Genomic DNA, 25,731 nt, shown 5'->3' on the forward strand with positions numbered 1-25,731 from the left:
CACTTGTGATCATGGCTAAGAAGGGCTATGATGTTGTTAATATAATATTTTATAACCTCCAAATGTTTGCAAGTGTAGGGCCAGAGACGGACCACTCCCCAGAGGGGGCTGGCCTGGTGTCGTTCCTACGTAGTCATGAACTTGGCTTCTCCTCTGGAGCAAGGCAGAATAAACACTTTAAACCACGTGAAGGAGGAAGAAATCTCAAATGAGTGAGAGTGTCGGTAAAGAAGAGAGAAAATATTTCTAGGAGAAAGAGGAAGGATCTAGTAATTCTTATTGCCGTTTTATTTTTTAAATTATATATATATTTAATTTCATGTATACACACATATATAATACCCGTATAATAGAGAGCTTGACTTTATTTAATGAGAAGTGGTCTAAGATCCTTTACTTTTTTATTATTTTTTTTTTTTAAGATTTTATTTATTTGACAGAAACACAGCGAAAGAGGGAACACAAGCAGGGGGAGTGGGAGAGGGAGAAGCAGGCTTCCGGCTGAGCAGGGAGCCCGATGCGGGGCTCGATCCCAGGACGCTGGGATCATGACCTGAGCCGAAGGCAGATGCTTAACGACTGAGCCACCCAGGCGCCCCTACCTTTTTATTCTTAATGAAAGAAGGAATGAATTGCAACAAATATGCATTGCTTCTCCGTCAGAAAACAATGAGAAAATCTGTACATGTTTTCATTCAAACCAGACATCGCCTTTTGTTTTATTTATTTGTCTGTTGGCTTCCTTTTCCTTCAAACAAGTTTGCAAAAAATGAAATTTATGTGTTTACATTTACGACATCCAAAAATGTTAGTGTGACCTTGGAGTGATTGTTTAGTTTTGTTCTAAAGAATCTGATTGTTTTTTCTTAGACTCAAGAATTTAGTCTACTCGGGGGATTGAAAACTGCATGATTTAATTTAGGTAAAGATAAGAATGTAACACCACTAAACATACAGAATTACTTAGTTAAGCAAGTAAATCAGACATGCTTTGAGATGCTGCGGCTGCACTGAATTAATAATCATTGAAGAGTAGATTTGACTAATGTGCACTCCATGTATTTGAACAGCACTTCACTTCCAACTTCGTTAAATATGGCTAAAAATGTAAAATTAATTATTTAAAACCATAGAAGGAATCCAACCTTCCCCCAATTTTACCCCGAATTACAAAGTTTAAAAAAAAAATTGCAGTTAGTCGTGGCCCTAATGGAAAGCAGGTGTACGATACTCTGTTAAGCAGACTAATTGGGGGTGATGAGCTTTGCACTGCAGAAGGATCATTAGTGAGGGTAGGATTCTGCACTCCTCCAGCGCGTGGGCCCTGAGCCACTCACACATTTAAAGTATGATTCAGTTCACAGAAATGTTGTTTATCACCAGCTCTTCAGGAAAATACTCTTATGCAAGCTCAAGTCCCTTAGTACAGGAACCTTTTGGATTGCAAGGGACATTTAAAAGGACTTGTTTTGTGGGTTTCCTGGTAGCTGGTAAATATCTTTGCAATTTAAAAAATAAGCTAATTGATGTCCATGATTAGTGTCATTTAAATGTGAAATAGCACCTTTATTTTTTAAGAATTTCTTTTTATTCATTTGAGACAGAGAGAGAGAGAGCAGGAGCCCTGGGGAGGCAGAGGAAGAGGGAGAAGCAGACTCCCTGCTGAGCAGGGAGCCCGACGCGGGGCTCGATCCCAGGACCTGGAGATCATAACCTGAGCCGAAGGCAGACACTTAACCATCTGAGCCGCCCAGGTGCCCCACCTTTTGAATGGTTCCTAGGATTGCTGTTGTAACAACCGCCTGAGCTAACATTAATTGAGCTCACATTTGAGGTGCTTTACGGGTATTGTGTCCTTAAGTCTCAGCTGCTCTGTGAAGGCAGAGAGAGGTGCAGTAACTTGCCTGAGGTCACTCAGCTAGTGAAATGTCAGAGCCGCGTTTTGAACAACGCTGCGTTGTTGCCTCTTTGCCCGCGGATCCTCATCCGTCCAGGGCACAGCTATGTGCTAAGTGAATGCGTGAACAAAGGCTCAAGGGCCAGGAGGAAGAAGGAAGGAAGGACTGACTTGCAAAGGCCGAGGGATGCCCTTTCTGCCTTTTTGTTCTTGAAAATGCTAAAGAGAAACATTTTCAGGTCAGGTCGTTTCTGAAAGAGGGTGGGTGAACGTTCTCAAAGTCATGGGGTTTCACAGCTGAGTGTTTCTAAAAGGTTTATTGACAAGACCTTGTGATACCTCTGTCACAGAACTGAAATAAAGAGGGAACAATGTCCAGCATTTTAGAAGAAAGCCTTCTAAAAATTATACATATCTGCATTTACAGATTCTGTCACCGAGGCCTGGCCTGAGACACAAGGCCACCGCTCTGTGGAGAAACTTCTCTGGGACCCCCCCCCCGCCAAAGACTAACTTCTGTTTGTTCCTGCTCTGGGGGCACCAGTAAACTATTTGAGGGTTGAGCTAGGGGTCCTGTCCCTCCTGGGAGTCCTGGGGAGCAGGACCTGACCCCCCGGGACCCCAGCTTCACCTCCAGGTTTGTGCTGGGCCCTTCTGAGAAAACCGGATTTCAGACATCAGCTCCTAGAAGTAGGTTAGATCACCTGGGCCTCGGGGGAATTTGCCTCATCATGTCCAGGGCTTTGTCCAGCGTCTGAGCCCAAGAGGCCCGAAGGGGTGGGTTTTCCGTCTGGACAGCTGCAGGCTGGACCAAACGCGGGGGACACAGCAACAGGAGAGCGCCCCCTCTCCAGCGCGGGGCTCCTGGGCCCGCTGGTCCTGGCGCCGCCCACCCAAATCTGTCCTTGCCCCCAGCGAGCATCTGGTGATCACCGGGAGCCGTGGGGGTGTTGGGGGGGAAGAGGCGGCAGGTGGAGGAAGGCCTGGCGGCAGTGACTCGAATGGATTTGCCTTTTGAAGACAGGAAAGTGGCAGTGGGTGTCAGGCCACACTGTCCTTTTTGTGCAGGTTTTTTTTTTTTTTTTTTTTTCTTTTAAACCAACTCTGCAGCTTTCTTTGAATTTCCCTCATTACCTGGGTCCCCTGGCTGCCCCCTGGAGGCTGCCCCGAGCCGCCCGGCCTGGGCTGTGAGCCGGCACGCACATCAGTAGTTCATCAACGGTGCTTGGTGCTGCTGAGCTGACCTACTTTTCCTGTTTGCCCACAGCAGGCTAAGCCTGTTTAGCGTTGTCCAGAGGGGCTGGGCAGAGCAAGGAGCTTTCCGAGTCGTACAGATGGCAGTCTTCTGGGTGAACGTGGTTTAATCTGTTTGCCCTGCTTTCCATTAGTCTAAAGGGTTAGGGCCCAGCACCCGAGGTGATGCGGGGACAGGTCCAAGTGCAGGGCATCCTGTGTCCCAGTTCGGCCTGTCTCCTGGAGATCCTGTGGTGTGGGGAACCAAGGCTTCTCTCCAAACTTTAAAAACAGATTTCTAAATGGAAGCTCTTTGGCCACGTATCTCCTTACTGGGGACCTGTACTGAGCCCCAGGAACCTCTGCTTGCTGAGACGCAGAGAGGATGGGAACTGTGCTTGCCCTCCCTGGAGGGGGCTACCTTCTAGTGTGTGTGTGGCGGGGGCAGGGGGACACAGGGGTGACCGGCTAAGGCCGAGGCCTCGCAGAAACAAATAGAGATTGTAATGAGGTAAGGATGGCAGACGTGGGGGCGGGAGTAGGGGTGCTTCCCTAGCCTTGGATGGGACCAAGGTGGAGGGAGGAAGAGGATGGTGTTGCCAGTGTAGTTGTGAGGGGACGAGGATGGAGGAGGGGACGGTGTGACAGGGGGTGGCAGCTGGTCAGTCCAGGGCTGAGCATGGATGCCACACTCCAGAACGTGGAGTGTGTCCTCCGAGCCAAGGGGAGTGTGCATTAGTAGGTGTGCATATCCCCCCTGCCAACACATAACACACACTTACTGCTTTTATTCTTTGCTGAAATCTTGCTGCGTTGCTGCTTGTGGGCGTAGGATAGTGTCTGTTAGAGTTGTTCGGGGAAGAAACTCGTGGGATCAGATAGGCATGATTAAATAAGCTGACATACGAGAAAGCCAGAAGCTAGCGCTTTATCTTTGTCACTAACTCCTCCTGTATTTGTGCATAGCAAAATGCCTTATGAACGGTGTCCTGGGCCTGCCCTTTCCGATGGCGAAGCCCTGACGGAGCCGTCCTCACCATGGGGCTCGTGTCTGAAACCCTCCTGGACACCGCGAAGGCGCCACCCCCCGGGAGGGTCAGGCCAGAGGGCGAATGGTGCATTTCCCGGGGTCACTTCATTGGACATGCAGGAGAGGCGAGAACGCAGGCTTTGCTTTAAAAAAGAAAAAACAGACTTCTACTTTCTCTCGCAGTTTCTTCAGTGTTATCGGGCCAGATGGGAGGAGAGATCTTCTAAAATACCTTTCATTTACAACATGAATATCTGAATGTACAAAGTGGGGAAACTGGAGGTTTCTAGTCCTGCCAGGGCACAACCCAGTTGGCCTTTAAATGGTGTGAAAGTCGGGCCTTTTTGGACCTGCTGACAACTCTCTGCTCGCTTGATGAACAAGCCTGTCTCGGGTAGTGATTCCCCTACCGTCGGCTGAGGTCTTCCTGGTGGAAGTGCTCGGAGCCTCTTCTCTCGCGGGGTTGGGGCTTCTTGGTCTGTGTTTGTGTCTGTAGGGCAGGCCTTTCCTCAGACTCCGTGTGTGCAAGGGGCTGTGTGTTTCTGGAAGGGAAAATGGAAGGCAGGTGTCCAGCGAGGGAGGGAAGGACATGAGTCTATGTTGGAAATCACCCTCCATCCAAAGCTGGTGGGGCATCCAGACATGGAATTGTTTCTACAGAACCTTCCTGCTTTACATCTCATGAAGGCAGCTTGTTCACTGGCAGGGACACCCCTTTTCCTTCTGCCCCTCCCCCAGTTAGAGGCTGCTTGCCGTGGGGGGGCTGGACCTCTCCTCGGGGCGCCCCCTGGCTGGGCCCCTTGTGGCATTGGTGACTGGCTCAGTCTATGCACTGCGTGCTCACAGAGGCACACGCGGGGCGGGGCACCCAGGACAGGAGCGGTCACTTTGAGCAGGCACGAGGCCACCCTCTGCTTCAACAGGTCTGGGTGTCAGTGGTCAAGGCCCATTTCCCGACCGTGGGCACCAGATACAACCAGACTCGGGTCGGGTGGGGAGGCCTGTCCAGGCGGCTTGGATGCACCTGTCAGCACTCCCCACCGCAGAGGAAGACCCCACAGGCCAGCAGCCCCTCCCTGGGGGGAGTTATTCCCAGCTGAATTGTACCACAGGGAGCCAACAGCAGGAACACCAGGGGGGCTCTAACTCTGGGGATACCTGTGAAAAGTGAACACGGTCAATACAACGAGTCACCATAGGGTCTCACAGCACGAAGAGTGCTCCCATGGCCTCTGATCAGCCCACGGGCTTGGCAGGAGCTGCCTGGCTTTTCACAGACAGCAGACTGCATTCCCCATTGAAACTGTAAAGAAAAGAAAAATCTGTCAATGAGAGGAGAGGGAAGGCAACGCAACGTAAGGCCGTTTGTACCAATGAGGCGTATGGTGTTAGGTGTGCAGCTCTGAAGGTCCGGGCCTGCTCTCACCACAGAGTCAGGTTTCTGACCTCCGTGCTGTGAAAAAAGGAGGCGATTCAGCTTTCTCGCCCACCATCCCTTGCTAAGTGCTTTGCAGGGGTGAGCTGCCCTCCTGGGTCTCACATGGACGGGGGAAAGTGGGCATCATCCCGCATTTGCAGTGAGGTAGTCCTTCTCGAGGCTCTGTCCAGGCCACCACGCTGTGAAGGGAGGAAGGCAAAGGACGTTCGAACTTAGATCCTGTCGGCTCCCAAATTAATTGTGTTGCCTCCCACCGTTGGCAGTTCACGTGAAACATCCCACACTTTGATTAAACATTATTTGAAGCTCTGATGTGAAACCCCAAATTCCACAGCCTGGGTGTCCAAAACAGGCCTGGCCTCTTATTTCAAGGGCATCTATTCCTTTGGCTCTCCTTGCAAACTTGAGCACAATGAGGATGAGTGTTCCCAGGCCGGAAGGAGCATTAGTACCAACGGTTACATGGAGGGGAGATGTTGGCTGGAGCAGGGTTTTATGGATCCATTTCAGTTTGTCAGTGGCAGCTGACGAGTGGTTCCCAACAAAGGCTTTCACTGACTCAGCTCTGAGCATGACTCATAAATCTCCTGTTCCCCTCTTGCTGATTTTTATAGGCATCTATTGTCCACACCCTGACCACACACTGTCCCCCATCGGATTCTCTAGTTGACTCAGGTTTTCGCTGTGAAGGCTAAACTCTTTATAAAGGGGCCCTCTGAAAGGAATCTGAAGTGATTGGAACATAAGATCCAAAGGTTGCAAGAATAATAGGTCCTGCGAGGATGAACCTAATATCCAGATATCGAGATGCTTTTTATTTTGGAAGTTCTTTGCTGACCGAATGATGTCATTGTAAATTTACTTAATAACGAAGTTTCTTTCTCTATCCCCTCCCTCATTGCTCTTTCCCTGAATAATGAATCATCAGACCCTTGGAAGCGGGACTCATGATCCTAACTGACAGATAAAGCCGAAGTGTTGACCGTGGAGAAGCTTGTGGTATCAATTCTTGTGTGTTCGTGGAAGCTCGCTGAGGTGGGGGGTCTCATCTCGGTGACATCTGGGAACCGGGCCCAGTGAGGCCCCCCAGCAAGGCTCTGGAGGCACAGCTGCATGGGGGACTCGCCGGAGTGGCCAGGGGGACGATGGATGGGCCTGTCCACCATGCATTTTCCAAGTTGCTGGATGTGCCAGAGTGTGGAGAGCATTTCTCAGTTGGAGGGGAATTCGGACTGTAGGAGCGGGTGGCGCTCAGATTTTTACTGCCCGTTTCCTTTAGAAAAGCTATTTTTTTCCCCCAGCAAATGAATCATTGCAACCAAAACAACATTCCCTGGAGAGGAAGAATTAAAATGTGGAAGTTATTTCCTAGCCTCCCCCAAAGGACAAAGGGAGACAAGTAAGCATGGCAGTTCATCGGTGACTGTTTTTCAAAGCCTTTCTATTTCTTAAATATAATGAGGAAAAATTGTTACCAAGTTCGCACATAGAAGATAGAGATGTTAATCTGAAACGACATGTGGTCCCCTCACCAGCGGCTGACTGGGAGGACAGAAGGCACACTCACTGTTGACAGTAAATAAACCCCAGTGGATGGGGGGGGGAATGCGTGTGTTTGGTATCGCCCCTTTTGATTTCAACACATTCTTGTTTTTAATATTTTTTTTTTCTTTTTAATGAACTAAATTCACCAGGTTTGGTCAGTACGGTGGGAAGGAATATTAGGATTCTCCAGATAAGTTGGGTCCTATAATTCAAACCATTTCTCAGCCAATTTGAAAATGTCATGATTTCATTTTATAAAAACAATGGCCTTGCAACAGAACAGGCTTATAATAGTCATTTGGAAGAAAATTCAAGATGATATGGAATGACCCACTGGCTTATCCTGGCTGTACAAAAAGTTAGAAAGTAAAAGACCCTGAAGAGGAAGGCTGAGTAGTGATTCTAGGGGTTCTATCTGGCCCCCAGCCTGTTTTTGTAAATAAAGTTTTATTGGAACACAACCACACCCATTCATTTACATATTGTTTACAGCTGCTTTTGCCTAAATGATTCATTTGCCTCCCATCTCACTGCTGACACACTGTGGGACCCAGGGCAGATGTGCCATGAGAAAACAAGCACGCTGCCATTTGTTGGCCACTGTTCACCAAGGGCCAGAATTTCAATCCGTTATAGGGCAGTAGGTGGCTGTGATAAAGAACGTTCCAGAACCCTTAGTGTAGAAATTTCACCTAGGTAATGAAAATGTCACTTGCAGACCTCACTTTTGTTCTTCAGTTCAATTAAGGTCAGTAGCCATTTCTTGAGGACATCCTCCCTCAGTCATTCTGTGTTTATCCCGTTCCCTTCTTTCCCTCCCTCCCAGCCTGACAACGACCTAGGTCTCTGCTGAGTTACCACCCGCCACCTTGGGCAGGGCCACCACTCCAGGCAGTGTGTGGGCATGTCTGTCTGTCTTTCTGCCATGCCCCCCCCCCACACACACTTTTCAACTCTGGTAGACAGGAACAATAATCCCACTCTGATCAAAGACATTTTATAGGCTTAAGTACCAGTTTCTACTGCCTACTATTTAGCTTATTATCATTACTGATATTGTGATCAATAGTAGCTAGACATTTTTGAGGATTTATATGTGCCCGGGACCTGTGCTGGGGGTTTCTCACCAATTCTCTCATTTTCTTCTTGTCACCGCGCAATGAAGAAGGCCCTACTGTCCCAGGTGAGGCACGAGGACGGGAAGCACACCTCCTTGCCCAAGGTCGCACAGAGCAGCTGAAGGGCAGAAGCAGGGCTTCAGCTTGGCGACTCCAGGCCACCACGGCCTTTTCCTCTTCCCAGAGGTGGATGCCAGCCCCAGGAGCTCAGAGACCCCGTGTGTCCCACTAGCTTTGCCTCCTCTAGCAGCGGGTGGGGCCCAGCCCGTGCTCACTGGCCTTGCTTCGATTCGGCAGCTGGGCTGCTTCCTGGGCCTAGCCCAAGGCGCTTTACCCACCCCATCCTGCTTGGCGGTCTCCAACCACCCAGCTTGCTGGCAGCCACACGTGGTCTCTGGAGGTGGGGCAGAAGCACCCATCTGTGGGTGCCTCTCGGCTGGTAACATACTCTTCCCACCCACACAGTCCTCCCTTTCTGTGGTCGGGAGCACCTCTCGGAAATGTTAGGTCTGTGTGGCTCCATTCACCCTGCTGTGACCTTCCTGCTGTGCAGAGAGTGTGTTCATTGAAATTTAAGGGCGCTAAGAAGAAAGAACGAGCCTGGAGTCACCTGCCTTAGCAGGGGCTCAGGCCCCCAGTGGGAATGTAAAGGCTAGGCCCGTTACGGGAGGCAGGCGTGGGATGGACAGGATTCCCCTTGAGGCCTGGTTGCAGGCATCCCGCTGGTCCGTTTTGCACCCATGCATGCAGACATACTTCTCATTGACGGCTCACACCATCTCTGCCTGGTGGGTGTCAGCCTCACTTTAGGAATGAGGGAAACTGAAACTCAGGAAGTTTAGGGACTTGCTCAAGGTCATAGAGTAAGTGGGTTGGAACTGAAATTTAAATGAGCCTGGCTCTGAAGTCAGAAGCCCACATATGCGCGGCAGGCTGTGGGTGAAGTGCCTGAGTCCGCTCCAAGAAGGCACAGCCCAGGGTGGGCTCTGCCCGCAGGCCCTGTGTCCATGGGCAGGTCACGCAGCCCTTCCACCCTTGGGTGGTGCCTCCTGATTCGTAAGGGGAGGTAACCAGAGCCAGCCCATTCTCCCCATAGAACCGGATGGAGATAAAATGAGATTCTGATTTTTCAGACTTTTGTCCTGGCTGAGGGTCGATGAGGGAGCCATTGGCCCCTTTGACGAGTCCGAGTGGCTTTTACCTTTAGTTAATAGCTCCTGCACACACGGCAGTGTTTGTTTTAACTTTTAGTCATTAGGACATAGTTGTCGCTTTAAATGTACTTTGTGAGTACTGTCATTCTGGATTAACCATGGTCATTGAGAGATCTGTGGGAGTCGGTGTTAGTCAATCACACCAGAATTCAGAAAGGGTTGGCTCTGGCTCTGACCTTCCTTTCCTCCTCTCTGCCTGTCTGTCCCTCCCTTCCTTCTCTCCTTCATTCCTCAGATACTTATTGAGCACGCAATATGGGTAAGGAGCAGGGCTGGACATCATGGCATGTGTAAAGATGCGTTATGTCTCATCCTTGCCATCAAAGAAGATCACCTGATTTTGAGTGTTGGCTGTGGGCCAGGCTTGCGCTGGGTGCTTTCACATGTACAGACTTAATTCTTTCTAGAATTGCAGCTGTCCTCTGAGGGAGCTATCTCTCGCCTCTCTGATCAGAACCTCAGGTGCCTTCCCATTCACCCAGAGCAAAAGATAAACTTTGTCCAGTCTCGCTGGTATGTATGCCCATGGCTCACTTCCCTCAGTTCATAGTTCAAATGTGGTCTTATTTGTGGGCCTTCTATGACTCCCTAAAACACTAGAGCAAGACTCCAGCCCACAACAGCACTCCCCACCCCTACCCCACCCCACCACCCCCCGCCGCCAGGGAGTCTCCTTTATTTTTCTCCACAGAAGTTATAAGCAGCTGACAGTGTTTACTTATGTACTTGCTTGTGGCTTGCCCGCACTCCCCTCTACCTGCCCCCCACCCTCTAAGAGCCATGAGAGCCGGGGCTTTGCAGGTTGCCTGGCTCTTGGGAACTACCTGTTGAATCACTGAACATCACATTAGTGCTTCACTGAATACACTCCGTTACCTCTTTGCAGAGAGAAGCCACATGCAAGGATCAGAGGCCTCAGCATGCTTAAGCTTCAATTTTTCCCAAATTAGATTCTACACAATCTAGATTCAACACAATCCCAATCAAGGTTGCAGCAGGCATTTTTATAGAAACTGACAATGTAAATTCCAAAAATTTGCAAGGAAATGCAAAGACCTAGAATAGCCAAGAATCTTAAATAAGAAGCACAAAATTGGAAAGCTCACACTACATTGCTACCAAGAATCCCGATAAAGCCAGAGGAGTTAAGATCGCGTAGAACTGGCATAAAGATAGACAAATACAAGATGCCACAGAGTTGGGAAGCAGAATAAGTTTCCCTAAACAGCAGGTTAGCTGTCTTCAAATCATGTGCTCTATATGTTTCCAGGTGAAGTGCCTCTAAGTTGAAAGCAATGGACCCATTTGTCCATCTGATCAAAGTTCAATGATTATGTATCAAGACCTAAAAACAGAGAAGATAGTATATTCATTGTACTTTTTTGAGATTGATAACTGGAACTACCACTTTAAATTTAGCAATTCTTCATCTGGAAAAGGGGTATCTTGGAAGTTGAAGAAAATTATTGCACATACTATGTAAAAATGTCACTAACATGCAGTTTAAAGATAAGTTTAGCACTACCTCAGCCAGGTGGTTAAGGCCAATGTCACAGTGATAGATGCTGTTAATACCCTTTATATGATGTCATAAGAATGGCACTTGGCCACTGTGGGCTTCCTCCTAAAAACCCATATGCCCAGCCTGTGAGAAAAACATCAGACAAACCCAAATTGAGGGACATTCTACAGCTACTCCCCTGAATTGTCAAGGTCATCCAAAAGGAGAATGTGAGAAACTATCATGTCTATGGGACGCCTAAGAAGACACAATGATTAAGTGTAATGTGATGTCCTAGATGAGATCTTGGGACAGGAAAAGGACATTAGGTAAAAACTAAGAAAATATTTAAGAAGTGTGGACTTTTCAATAAATGATCCTGGAGTACCTAAATGTCCAGATTGGAGAGGAAAAAATTTAATTTACAATGGACTATAGATCTTAATGTAAAAGCTAAAATGATAAAGCTTCTAGAAGAAAACGGCAATTCTTCATGATATTGAAGTGGCAAAGATTTCTGGGGACACAAAAATCACTGACCATGAAATTAAAAATTTATGAACTGGACTTTATCATATTTAAAAGACACCATCAAGAAAGTGAAAAGGCCAGGGGCGCCTGGGTGGCTCAGTTGTTAAGCGTCTGCCTTCAGCTCAGGTCATGATCCCAGGGTCCTGGGATGGAGCCCCGCATCAGGCTCCTTGCTCCACGGGAAGCCTGCTTCTCCCTCCCCCCTGCTTGTGTTCCCTCTCTCACTGTGTCTCTCTCTGTCAAATAAGTAAATAAAATCTTAAAAAAAAAAAAAAAAGAAAGAAAGTGAAAAGGCCAGCCACAGACTTGGAGAAAATGCTCACAAATTGATCTCTAGATCTGGCAAAGTCCTATATGCATAAGAGAGAAACTTCTACAAATCAGGACAAGGAAGACAAACAGCCCAAGTTTTAAGAAGAAAGAAAAAATAGGCAAAAAACCTTGAATAGACATCTCACAAAAGAAGCTATCTCAGTGGTCAATAAGCGCATGAAAAGATACTCAGCATCATCAATCATGAGGGAAATGCAAATTCAAATCCCAGTGAGATACCACAACATATCCACTAGAATAACTAGAAGTAAGAAACCAATACCAAGTGTTGGCAAGAATGAGGAGCCACTGGAACTCTCACATGCTCCTGGTGCAAATGTAAAACTGTACAGTCACTTTGGAAAACAGTTGGCAGTTTTTAATAAACTAAGCATACGGCTACCCTATGATACAGCAGTTACACTCCTAAGTATAAGCACTCAAGAGAACGAGCACTTATCTCCACCAAAAGACTTGAGTATAACTTATACTGCTGATGTTAATTTTGCCCCCTAGGGAAGGTGGTGTCTGCCAACCTTCTCCACTTGTAAAGTTACCATTCTCCCTTGTAACTAATAAAAATATTGAGGGAGATAGTTTAAACTATGCAGATATCCTGATTCTTCTCAAACTTTTGTGTATTAATTCCAGCATCCATCAATGGATCTTGCCTGCAACAATTATTCTTATGGGGTACTGATGGTGATTTTCTGTTTCCTGTATTCATTCCTTCAACATTTATGAATTGGAGTTCTTGTGTAAGGGAGATCTGCCCCCCCACACACACACCAACCGCCCCTGTATTTATTTGTTTATTTGTATCAGTATGGACTCATGAATAGTGTCTTCTGTGGGTTACACTCTATCATTACTGATTTTGTGGCTTAAATAGTTTCAAGGATCTTCTCTGCCAGGCTCTCTTTCCTCAGCCTCTGATCATTATCGTGTTATTATTTCTTGAAAGTTTAGTTCCTAGATGCAGGTGCCTATCCTTCAAATTGGGGGAAATGTAAAAGGTTTTAAAAGATTCCAAATAGTTTGTGTTCCAGAAAATCCAAGAAACCCAGAACTGGAAGAGCCTCTCAGGAATGAACATTACTGGCATGCTGGGTAGCCTTCCTGTTCCCCTTCACACCTCTCCACCCTTCTCTCTGCACCTGGGGTTTCCCCACACTGATGACATCATGGGCTCCCTGCCTCAGCGTTCTGGGTAGTGTATGTAGCCAATAGGAGACACCAGCAGTAAATGGGACAGGCGGAGAGAGAGGTGAGGTATTTATTCCCTTGACTCTCCTCTTAATGAAAAGATTTCTTCAGGCTGGCTGCGTCCTTCCACCAAATGTCCCCTCCCCTATGTGACACACTCCTTCCAGGTTTGGGAAACTGTTTCCCTGTGGTCCCTTCACGCTCGGAGATGTTAACAGCTTGTCTGATACCAACCCTAGGTAACTACACCGTCCCTCTTGGTTCCCCTAGACCCCGCCCACAGCTTTGTCGCAAAGTCCCGTTTCCTGTTGGAATTTTGACCAATAGATCTCATAAATGTCTAAGGCACTTAGAACATGTGGTTGTCCTGAGTAAAGATTCTATAGCTTCCCTCCATTGTTAATCACATCAACAGTTATTTTCTTAGCTCCAGACAGAATCTTCTCTGCCTTCATTTGAGCCCCATTTTCTCTTTCCTGGCTCTGTGTGATCCTAAAAAAAAAAATCGCTGCTCAAAATCCTTCTCATTGCAAACTATTCAGTTGAGAAGAGTAGTTTCCACCTCTTAGACTTCTCTGCTGTTCTTTTAACCAGAGCTCACAGAAAAAATTTTCTTCCCTTTGACCCCCTCGCTTACGTGCCTTTGGGCCCTGTCTAGCTCCTCCACATCATGAAATAAAAGGATGGCTTAAAAATACAAGGGTGGGGGGTACAGCCGTGTTCATAGCAGCACTGCTCGTGATAATCAAAAGGTGGAAGCCACTCAGTATGCGTGGATGGATGACTGGATAAATTTCTCATAATTTTCTTTAGTTCTTTAGCCATAACTTCCTCATGTTTTTTACTGTATTTATAATAGCTGCTTTAAAAATCTTTGCCTCGTAAGTCCAGGGTCTGGGTTTCCTCAGGGACAATGTCTCTTGACTGCTTTTTTGCTATGTATGAACCATACTTCCTATAAACACATAGTGGAATATTATTCAGCCTTAAAAAGGAAGAAAATCCCCATATACGCTATGACGTGATAAACCTTAAGGACATTATGCTAAGATTGAAATAAGCTTACCACAGAAGGACAATACTGTATGATTCCACTTACATGAGGGATGTAGAGATGCATAGAGACAGGAAGCGGAGTGCAGGGTCTGGGGGAGAGGGAATGGGGAGTTAGAGATTGATAGACACAGAGTTGCAGTTTTGCAAGATGAAGGGAGTTCTGGAGATGGTGGTGATGGTTGCACAACAGTGTGAATGCACTTAACCCCCTGAACTATCCACTTAAGTGTGACACGTTTTGGGGCACCTGGGTGGCTCAGTCGTTAAAGCATCTGCCTTCAGCTCAGGTCATGATCCCAGGGTCCTGGGATAGAGCCCCGATCGGGCTCCCTGCTTGGCGGGAAGCCTGCTTCTCCCTCTCCTACTCCCCCTGCTTGTGTTCCCTCTCTCACTGTGTCTCTCTCTGTCAAATAAATAAATAAATAATCTTAAAAAAAAAAAAAGTGACACATTTTATGTAATGTGTATTTCACCACAGTTTTTTTAGTACCAAAACAAAACAAAACAAAACAAAAAATCATGGAGGGGCTCCTGGGTGACTCAGTAGGTTAAACGTCAGCCTTGCCTTCCGCTCAGGTCATGATCTCAGAGTTCTGGAATCGGGCTCCCTGCTCAGCGAGGTGTCTGCCTCTCCCTCTCCCTCTGCCCCTCCCCCACTGCTCACGCTTGCTCGCTCTCTCTTTCTCTCTCAAATAAATAAATAAAATCTTAAAAACAAAACCATGGGGAGGGCATGGGAGACAATAGGCTCAGTAGGTGTGGAGCTCCCATGGCAGGTACTCCCGGGGAACTTGGCTTAGGCGCCGTCTCTTCACACAGACTGAGCAGAATAGCATAGACAGGAGTCAAGTGAACAAGAATCAGGCAAGGAATTGGGAGGGATAAGGAAGAAGAGAGAGTATGTGTAAGTGATCAAGGCTTCATGGATTCAGGAAATGTTTAAGGACCAACAAATATAAAACAGAGAAGATGGGGTTGATAAAGAACAGCTATTATAGTCACTTGTAAGTTTTCATTTTGACTAAGCAATCCCAGTAATCCCAGTAATCCCAGGATCCCGGAACCTCAGGAAAGCAGCTTAAAGCCCACATCCCTCCCATGAACCTGCTCTGTCTGGGGGCACCTGGTGAAGGGCTCGGCTTGGCTGGGTCCGCGCTCACGCCCTGGACACATGCGTAGCCGGCCCTTTCCTGGGGTAGTGCATCACTAACTTGACACCACATTTTTCATGTCTTAAAACTTGGAACAGATTCCATCTGGAAAACATGAAGCACATGCCCGTTTACAGAGGCGGTAACCCCGTCTCAATTATGATACAAGCCTCAACTGCTTAATGGCGTGTCTCGCACATCTATCACTAAAACATGGCTGCCGTTGACTGAATGGAGTGTGTGTGTAGACAAACTGAGTGTAAGCATGCGGAGCTGCAAAATTCTCCCTCCACGTCCAGCTCACACCCGTCCCTGTGCACGTATCAGACCAAAGTCGCCCAACCAGATTATCTTAGACAAAGATTCATTGGCGCCATTAAAACGTATCTACAACTTGAAGTATTGAGACTGTTAGTGCGTTCGCAAAGTGTCGGGTTTGGAGTACTGACCTCAGGCCCTCTGAGAACAGAAGCGTGTGGGCAATGGTGACTCAGCTCTTCCCGAGGTCCCCACCCTGATCCCGGCCACTCTGCCCTCTCGACCACCACAGCTTTCACCTCCAGTTCCCCCTGAAGACTCATAGGCCTGCGTGTGGCAGAGGGACCCGGATCTGTGAGGCTTAAGACATCCAGCCAGCCGCCTGGGAAGAGCGTAGGCTCTGGGCGGTGAGGTAGTCTCTGATGACTTTGGGCTGTAAGAACATTCCTGGATTGTTACTTAATTTTTCACATCTGTGTGCCTTGACTGTCTAGGGAAGTGTAAATGCCTTAAAGGATGGACTGTGGATTATAGTTCTTTCGGGCCCTGTTTTGTCCTGGCTGCATGCAAGAGGGGTTTGTGTATTTGAATGAACAGATATATAAATGCTGTCTGTCCTTTACAATGTCACGGGCACCTTGCAGGTTTAAGGTCTGAGATAAACAGATACTTCATTGAGCTGGGTCTAGACAACAATTGTCAAAGCGTGATCTGGGGACCCCTGGGGGGTCCGGGAGGTCAAAACAACTTTCCTAATATTAACACATTCTTTGCCTTTTTTTTTACTCTGGTGAATATACAGTGAACATTTCTAGAAGCTCTTTTGACTTCTGATGACAGCACGTCTCTGACATCTATTGGAATGAGTGCTTGCGTATTTAAGATTTCTCAGTTTGGACCCGCGTACACAAGAGCTCTGCAGTGTCCTCAGTAATTGTTGAGAGTGTAAAGGGTTTTGCTGGAACCAAAAAGTTTGGGAAGCTCTGGGTTCAGGCTTGTGGGTTAGATAAGAACAAAACGGTGACACCCAGACAGACCTGTAAGAAAGGTCTAGAAGCAGAACAATAATCATCTGTTCTTTTTTGCAGGAAAAACTGCATAGAAAATCTAATGGATGAAGATGAGAAAGACAGGGCAAAGAGGTAAGAAGGCAGGGCTTTCCTGCCTCGGCGCGTTTCGTGTGGTCTGCCAGGCTCAAGCATGCTTGTCCTCGCTCCGCATGGATGAGAGCACCAGCAAGCCAGGCTTGGGGGGGTGGGGGTGCGGGGAGACATGCTCTTGGTATCCACTGTCCTTGATATATTGCAGTTGCTCTACTAAAAAAGAAATGTATACCAGCTCCCTCGATTTTGTTCCTTGTCCTGAAATTCCTCATCGTCTGGGACTTGCCAAGTGGTTTTATTTTTCACATGTTTGTGTATTAACCCTGGTGACCCGGGTCTCCTTTCAGAGGCCACTGGTTACCACTTTTCCAGCACAGACACTGCTCGGGAAGGCAGCCTGGCTGGAACCAGGCACGCCTGGGTTCAAATCCTGGCCCCACTGTGGGAGCTGCCTGGCTTGGGACAATAACAGGAATCATCTTTCCCACACATTGAGCACATAGTAATAATCATCCTCGTGCACTAAGCGCTTCCATACACCCTGCCTCAGTTTCTTCATCCGTACTTGGAGATCCCATACCTTATGTGGTCGAGGAGTTGGCCAGAAATTCTAGCTTGGTAGCTGGTGTGTCCGAGCTATTATAACCCTATCCTTGCTTATTCCTCCACTGGCCATTTACTGAATACCTACTGTGTGTGGAGTCATGGAGTTGACAGTTTGAAGGAAAAGAGCCTTCGAATATTCTCGACGTCACACAATCCGCCCCCAGGGGCAGTTACTGTGCTAGGCTTCGGGGAAATAAAGGGGACATGAGGAGGACACAGGTGAATGGAGGCAGTTGGTAGGTGACTACAGACCATCAGGCTGCTGGTGATATGCCTGGCAATAGAGTGTGCTCTCCGGGGAAAGCCTTCACTCAGGCCGAGGACGAACCTTCTTCCTCTGGTCTCATCTCTTTCTGTTCCCACCACTGTGTGCGTGTGTGTGTGTGTGGCAGGTCCCCCAGGCCTCTGTGACAGGCTCTCAGACTGCTGCAGAGCTAAAGGGTTTGCCTGCTTCCCTTCACAGAACCCACTGCCTGGTTTTCACTTAGAGAATCCTCCACTCGTAAATGGTGGAGCCTCAGAGGTCCCCCAGTTCAGTGTCTGCCTTCCATGGCTCCTGTTGGGGGGAAGGGTGGCAGCCATGAGAACAAGTCCTCAGCCACTCCAGACCCGCCAGCCGTGAATTGCAGGGCACAGGGGGAGTCTGCCTTGCTTGTCAATTTCCCAAGTATTTCCTTAGAGAAAAATCAGGGAGCAGGGGAAATGGCCAGAGGTATGGGTGAAACATGGTGGGCCCAGAGCGAGGATTGTTGAAACGGGGCAGTTCATCGTACACTTATCTCCACCTTTCCATGTTTGAAGATTTTCTCGGGGCACCTGGGTGGTGCAGTCGGTGGGTGTCTGACTCTTGGTTTCGGCTCACGTCATGATCTCGGGGTCTTGAGATGGAGCCCCATGCCAGGCTCTGCGCTCAGTGTGGAATCTGCTTGAGATTCTCTCTCCCTCTCCCTCTGCCCCTCCTGCTCATGCTATCTCTCTGTCTCTAAAATAAATAAAATCTTTTTTTAAAAAAAAGGAAAAGAAGGGGCACCTGGGTGGCTCAGTTGGTTAAGCGACTGCCTTCAGCTCAGGTCATGATCCTGGAGTCCCTGGATCGAGTCCCGCATCGGGCTCCCTGCTCGGCAGGGAGCCTGCTTCTGCCTCTGACCCTCCCGCCTCTCATGTGCTCTCTCTCTCTCATTCTCTCTGTCTCAAATAAATAAATAAAATCTTTAAAAAATAAATAAATAAAGGAAAAGAAAATGTTCTCCAATAAAAATCTAAATAGACAACAATTCAAATAATACCCCAGTTTATTCTGAAGTAACATGCTCCCCACAGCGTTGCTTCTCAAACCTTATGCCACAACCTCCAAGGGTCGCAAAATCCGTGTGGTCCCAAGTAACAAGTGGATGAACAGACTAACCCAGACCAGACGAGAATGGAATCCTCCTGCCCTCTCTCATGGGCAGGCTGGCTCCCGGTTCTTCCCTCTGGGTGTTTGGCCTCTTGGTCTCCTCGCAGGGAGCCGTGGATTGGGTGCAGAGGTGGACACCAGCCCTGTCCCAGCTCGCGAATTCCAGCACACCCTCCCCTCTCTCAGCTACCACTTTCTCACCTGCAACACCAGGCAGTCACTTCCGCCCTGCCCTCCTCCAGGGTGATTAATACATTGACAGGGTATTCTTGTCAGCATCATGAAAAGGTCAGCAGTGATGGCCGGCAGTCACAGAGTGCTTCCTGGGTGCCCTAAGCCTTTGATGCTAAGTACTTTTCTGTGCATTCTCTCCTATCATCTCAACATTCCTTTGAGGTGTATTTCACTGTTATTCCCATTCTATGGATGAGGAACTAAGGCTCAGTACCTGGTCAAACATCATAAAGCTCGAACAAGTGGCAGAAGTGGAAGTGAACTTTAGGCTTCCTAATCTCAGACTCTGTTCTTATTCCCCGGACCACGAGCACATCCCTTCACGCAGGGACTATCAGCCTTTCTGGCAGGCCCAGACTGAGCGCTCTGTCACAGCGTGACTCTGAAGTCAGTGGGAGTTTGCTTCTGCCATCCTCATCTTCGTGTCACCTCCCGGCCCCCCGGCCCCAGCCCTGCCTCCACTGCAGTGCTTACCTCGAAATCCAGAGGAGATGAAATTCTCCCATACTCAGGGGTCACCAGATAGACACAGTCCAATAAAATCTTAGCTAAAAGTTCTTAGCAATAAATCAGGTCTTATGCAGTTTCTTTCCATTCATTCCCACTCCTGTTTGCTTTGAGCCGTGGACACCCACACCCCCACACTGCCTGTTTGGGAACCTCCATGCACACATACGGGGTAGTGAGGCTGCTGGCTAGCCCTCACCCCCTCTTGACCTCAGAGGGGGAAACAGGTCTAGAATGTTTGGTAATACCCAGATCCTTTTGCCAGAATACCAGCAGTAATGCAGCGGCCCTCATAACACGTGGGAAAAACCAGGAAAAAACAACCACAGTCCTAAGATTATATCCGTTTTGAAGCTTCCCATTCTAGCAGGCTTTGTAACAGCATGAGAGGCCCTTCCCCTAATCCCACCTGGAGGCCTGATAGGAATAGTTTGCACTCAACATGGGTTTTTTTGATGAGATTAGAAATGCTCGGCTTCAGCTCAAAACCCTTATTGTCTGCGGAAAACACGCGCTCTGTTGGGCAAGGTTTCCAGAGCTTTAGGGAATTCCTGGTTTGTTTGGATTGTTTGATCAAGTATTCTGAACCAAGACAAGTTCCACTTTCTTCTGTGAATTCCCCTGCAAATCCAGGGAGTATTGAGTGCCCATTGTGTGTCAGAACTGTTTGCTGTTTTCTTGAGGGAAGATGCAAAAACACCAGCCTTGAACTCAAAAAGGAAACAGTTTGATGGAGAGACATTTGGAATCGAGGTTCCCAATGGACCATTTTGTGGTCCAGTCATACACCTGCATTTCTAATTCTGGTGTGATGTAGTTTTGTGGTGTGTGTGTGTGTGTGTGTGTGTGCGTGGTCATCCAGGAAGCGGTGTGACGGGCAGGAAGTGCACAGCTTAGAATGAGACAGGCCTGCTTTGACTCCTGACACTTTTACTTTCTGTCCTCAGATGAGCTACTGCACTTCTCTTAGCTGCGGTTTCTTCCTCTGTGAAATGGGGGTGATGATAGCCCCAACCTCTTGGTAGGGTTCCTGCAGAATTAAACGCAGCTGCGTGTAAGCCCGTGACACACTGCGGAGGGCACGGAGCTAACAAGGAATGCTAAGGTGTCCGGAGCCCTCACTGTGGGCCTGCAGCATTTTGCAGGCATGACCTCTCTGATCCTCACAGCAACCCCACAAGCTCGGTTATCATTAGCCCCATTTTACAGCCGAGAAAGCCGAGGCGTGGGACCACACAGTCCCAGTCAGTGCCAGGCAGGGATTCAAATTCAGGCAATATTCCAAGACTGGGCTCCTAACAACATCTCATGACAGTCAGTAAATGGGAGCCTTTTGGCTGAGCACGTGCGCAAGGGGTAGGGGGCAGAAAGTGCCGTAGGAATCCTCTCTTCCCGAAGAAAGCCAGTTTCTGTAACTTTGCAGTATTGTAAAGTACAGCTTACTCTGTGTCGTGAGAGAACGGAACACTAAGAAGAAACTCATTCGTGGTGGCCTCTTCCTTTTGTCCCATATTGACTAGTTCGTCAGCATTCGTTAAAGTGACATCATCTCCTACCAGCTGGGAAGTTTTGTTTCCATAACCGTGTGTATTTGTGTTGCGGGAGGGAAGACGGGTAGTGAGATTAGATTAGGTAGTGCCTTTTATTAATAAGAATGAAGAGTGTCAGGCAAAAGGAGCCAATTCTTGGGGTTCTCGTTAGGGTGAATGCTGGTTTGCACACACAAGCTAACGTCAGGCAAGAGGGAGATCCAGCACCACAACCAAGAGCCCATACATGCACTTTTGCAGAAGCCGAGTGTTGCAGAAGGAAAAGCTTTAGCCATTGGGAGGCTGCTCATTTCTCCTGGTTCCCCCGGGGGTACTTTATCAATGTGGACCTCTCAATGACTGAGGGCATTCAGTCACCCTCCCGTCAATATTTGTTAACTAAGTAATATACTAAGCAAGTGGAAGAAAAAGAGGAGGATACATAGCATTACCTTGCCCTCAGAGGGCTTTGGGCAAGACAGAGAGGCATTCTGGAAAACAAGCATAAAGGAGGAAACATATCCTGCAGGGTCTGTGTTGAGCAGAGCTGGGATGATGATCAGAATTCATAAGCTCTATTTCTCAGCCAAGTGCTCTTCCGTGGAGAGGAATATGGTTAAGAGGAGGAGACCGACCTCGTTTTATTGTTTCATTTCTCTGGAGGTAAATTCTGTAGGTCTGAAAGGAAAAGCTGGTCTGATCCATGAAGGTCGTAGCCCGCTTGCAGGACTCCAGCTCCACGCATGCTTGCTGATGCCCCTGGGTGCAGGCTTGGTGCAGAATGAAAAGCCTGGCCCTATTCATGATATGTCGATGTTTCCAGCTGGAGCCGATAGTGCTAATTATGCTGTGATTTTCCTTCATAGGCTCTTGATTGGGAGTTATGCACATCATCATAAGCCCCGACACAGGGGGGAGATGGCAGTAAAAAATGTTTGAGACTTCCTTTCTGTTTGTTTTATTTGGTGATTAAGGCAGCAGCGGGCTTTGCAAGAACATAGAGGTATCAGGACACATGATTCATTTATATTGCCCTGTAATTTCCAGATGAGTGATTCTGTATTCCAAACAAAGGGAAAAAGTAGAACCGCACTCGCAGGCAGAATGCTAATTCTTACTGTGGCCCAGTAAACAGCAGAATGGAAAGGGGGCCTCCCTCTATTCGGGGCTCTTGGCTTCTACCCTGGTGGGGTACTTTGGTCGGCTAAGAAGAATTGTCAGAAGGAGAACTGTGTGCCTAGTAGGCTTAGAAACTTGGGAAAGTCCTTGCCCAGGGACACCCAGAACCTCTCTGGGAGCATCTGAGGCAGAGGAATTCACTAAAGGCCCTTTCAATGATTTCAATAAATTTTAAGTTGAAAAAGGATGGTCTGAAGTCCACTATTTTGAAAATGCTTCTTTTCTGCAGGAAAAGCTAAATATTCGTTTGAGAATTTCAGGGACAAATTGCTAAGGCTTGTGCTCCTGTGAAATTCTCCCTGTGTGACCGTTAAGTAAAAATCACTGGAAAATTAGGCCAACTTCCCATTTGGGCCTCAACATTTTCTGATAACTCTGGTTAAGAGTAAAAATGTCCCGGTTACATCTCAGGAGAAAAGAATAGCACCGGCTGAGCTCAGTGATCCCACAAACCCTTCGCCAAGTCTCTGCAGTAGAAAACATACTCTAGAATTCTCCATGAGATGAGGGCAGCACCAGCCTGACCCATCTAGCGCCACACGGGGTGACTTCTCTCTCCACACACCCAGGTGACATTCTCTCTTTGAACTGAGCTCCTGAGCTCAGTGGTGTCCTCAGCCCCCACCGTCTGGGGGTGCAGGAGGCTGCCTGGCTTATGGACATGAGGAGGTGTGCACCTGTCCTGAGGACCCAGGCCTGGGCATAGGAGGGGACTGCTCTGACCTGAAAGGGACCTTGCTTTATGCCAGAATTTCCCAGAATGGGGAACACTAATCTGAGGAAATGCCCCTGAAAACAAGTTTGGGCCATGCTGTTTACTTTTCCCTCCCTTTTGGAGAGTTTCAGGGCTCCTTAGCACATTAAAAGTGCTAAGACAGCAATTAACAAATAACCCAAAATCTGTTCCATTTTATGTAACTGTGAATTTAAAAAATTCTCTGGGAAAAAAACCCCAAATTAGTAACAACAAAATAACCTTCCCTGGCCATAGTTCTTCTTTTTTCTCTAAATAATTCTTCATGATTTTCCATGGAAGACCCTTTGCCCAACTTATATCAACTTTATTCCCATCATTTTTACACATTTTCTTACATATGAAAAAACACCAAAACATTTGAAAACTACTGAAATGTTTAAAGCAGTCAACAAACTCATTTATAACCATCACTATCTATAGAGAGCCACTGTTAATATTTTGACATATTTCCCATCTCGTTTTTCTACAATGCCCATCAAGTTTTAAGAGGAATCCTCTTTTTTTTTTTTTTTATAAAGATTTTATTTATTTGACAGAGAGAGAGACAGCGAGAGAGGGAACACAAGCAGGGGGTGTGGGAGAGGGAGAAGCAGGCTTCCCGGCAAGCAGGGAGCCCGATGTGGGGCTCGATCCCAGGACCCCGGGATCATGACCTGAGCTGAAGGCAGACGCTTAACGACTGAGCCACCCAGGCGCCCAAGAGGAATCCTCTTATAAGGTCTTTGTTCATGTGGCTGATCAGACTCTAATTGATTCTTCGTGGAAGTTAACCTTTCATGGATAGGACTGTCTTACTGTGGAGGATATTTAAAATTTATGTCATGCCTCTGAGCATTGCCTTTGTCACAGTTGCCTCCCTGGATGTTGACAGTGAGCACCTACTTGATATATTTCAATTCTACAAGAAACTGTGAATTCCTTCTTCAACCACTCCCTCTGTTTCAGGTTCCCCAAAGCCTTTTGTGGAGATTTCAAAAGAAGCCTAAGACCCAATCCTGATAAGCCTTCTCAGACAGGTTCATTTTGCTCCGTTTATAATTCTCAGGTTTGAGAGGACGAGTCTACATGCTGATCGGTTTCTGTCTCGTCCTATAATGTGGAACTAGTTAGCCCAGTTGTGATATGCCAGAATTCCTGGTCTAGAAGGAATCTTGGGCATCACTGAGTCTTTGCCTTAGGCATTAGCTCTCCTACGTATCTGTTACTGGATAACAAACCTCTCCAAAATGTACAGGATTCAAGTGACAGCATTCATTTGCCCATGGATCTTCAGCGTGGGTAGGGCCTGGCAGGGAATGCTTATCCCTGTTCCCTGGCTAGAGTCTTGGCTAGAGCAGCTCAAAGATGGTGGGCTGGAGGGGCACCTGGGTGACTTGGTCGGTTGAGTGTCCACTCTTGGTTTCTGCTAGGGTTGTGATCTCATGGGTCATGGGATTGAGCCTGCCTCTCTCTCTCTCTCTCTAAGATAAATAAATAAATCTTAAAAAAAAAAAAAAAAAAGATGGTGGGCTGGAACCACCTGAAGACATGTTTATTCCCGTGGCTAGTGATTGATATAAGCTGTCACCTGGGACTGTGGCTTTCTACATGGAAGTGTGGTGGCTTCCTCACAACACATGACTGGGTTCCAGGGCAAGCATTCATGGGCAAGAGAGCCAGAGGGAAGCTGCGTGTCCTGTTACTACCTGGCCTTGGAAGTCAAGCAGTTCCCTTGTGCTGCATTCTCTTCCCTAGATGCAAGTCACTGAGGTCAGCCAGTCCATACTCAAGGAGGGAGGGGGATTAGAACTCATCTTTTGATGGGGCGGGGGGAGTTTCAGAAAATTTTTAATTCTATGGTTTGAACTCACCATACCAATGTCCTCACTATTTTATAAGAGGAAACTGAGGCCCATGGAGGTGGGAGTACCTTGCCCACTCTCTCCTGGCATAGGTGGCAGAACCAGGATGAGAACTCACATCTTCTGGAAATTTGTCTAATGTTCCTTCAGCTAAGCTGTACCATCCTGACTCTCTGCAACCCCAACCATTCTTTCACTTCCAGTGGTGCCTGTAAGTGTGAAAGTAATATGCCTCATTAAATGCCTTTTGCCCCTCCCCATGGAGACTCTTTGTAGGAAAAAGTTGCTCTGCATGGAACTGCATACTTACAGACCTATTGTTATACATTTTACTCAAAAACCCCGCTGCCCTTAGCAGCAAGGGCAGCCCACCAGTACTTCTACCACCAGTTTCGGCTACTGTCTTCCAACTTCATTGGGTAGCATTTGATTTTTTCAGCTTTTACTCCATCTGGCCAACTGTGTGTGATTCAGAGGGCATCTTCTATTTTCCCTCATCAGCATGTTCTATCTACTCAGTTAACAGAACTAGATTTGTTGGGGCCAGTTTAAAAGATGACAACCTATTTGCACATGAAGTAGATTAAAAGGAAGAGTCCGCTCATGATGATAGTAATTGTTTCCTCTTTTCACTGACTTTATCTTGATTCCTGATCTAGTTCACAGATCAGGAGTTCTGATACAATGATTTTTCATTTCTTCCCCTTAGGAAAACCCAGGATTTTTGGTGACATATAAAATGCACCTGCACCACTGTCATGTGCCCTTGTGAATTTAGAGAGGGCCGAGGACACAAACTTACAGGAGCATGTTTACATTACCTGCCTGCTCAAACTCCCCATTCCTGCCATGGGTCATCTCCTAGGAGGACAGGACATGAGCATCTTCCTGGCCTGTGCCATAAGCTTCTCAGGAGGACCCGCTCCCCCTCCCAGCTACAGCTTCCTTCTTGAGTGGTTGCGTGCAAAGCCCAGTCTTGCACACCAAGTATCCACATCTGTGATCATCTCCTCACCAAGAAGGAGAGGAGAGAAGCATTGAGCATGTTTTATATGATATGCCTCATGAAATCCCCCAACAGAGGGCCTT

General features: G+C 47.6%; 1 protein-coding gene across 2 annotated transcripts in view; it reads left to right on the forward strand.

Moving 5' to 3' along the window:
• The window catches only part of NPAS2 (neuronal PAS domain protein 2), a 151,495-nt gene that overhangs the window by 53,898 nt on the left and 71,866 nt on the right, over window positions 1-25,731 (forward strand). Inside the window, exons 1-2 of one of the 2 annotated variants that reach the window (XM_035001804.1) lie at window positions 1,709-2,534; window positions 16,579-16,632. In XM_035001804.1, the coding sequence (XP_034857695.1) occupies window positions 16,601-16,632 (32 nt within the window). In that variant the 5' untranslated portion in view covers window positions 1,709-2,534; window positions 16,579-16,600. Of the gene's footprint in view, window positions 1-1,708; window positions 2,535-16,578; window positions 16,633-25,731 lie in introns of those variants that run through there. The other variant, XM_035001803.1, reaches the window with a different exon arrangement.

The sequence above is a fragment of the Mirounga leonina genome, unplaced genomic scaffold (assembly GCF_011800145.1).
Source record: "Mirounga leonina isolate KUSES-001 unplaced genomic scaffold, KU_Mleo_1.0 Mir_125, whole genome shotgun sequence".
NCBI classification, from domain to species: domain Eukaryota; kingdom Metazoa; phylum Chordata; class Mammalia; order Carnivora; family Phocidae; genus Mirounga; species Mirounga leonina.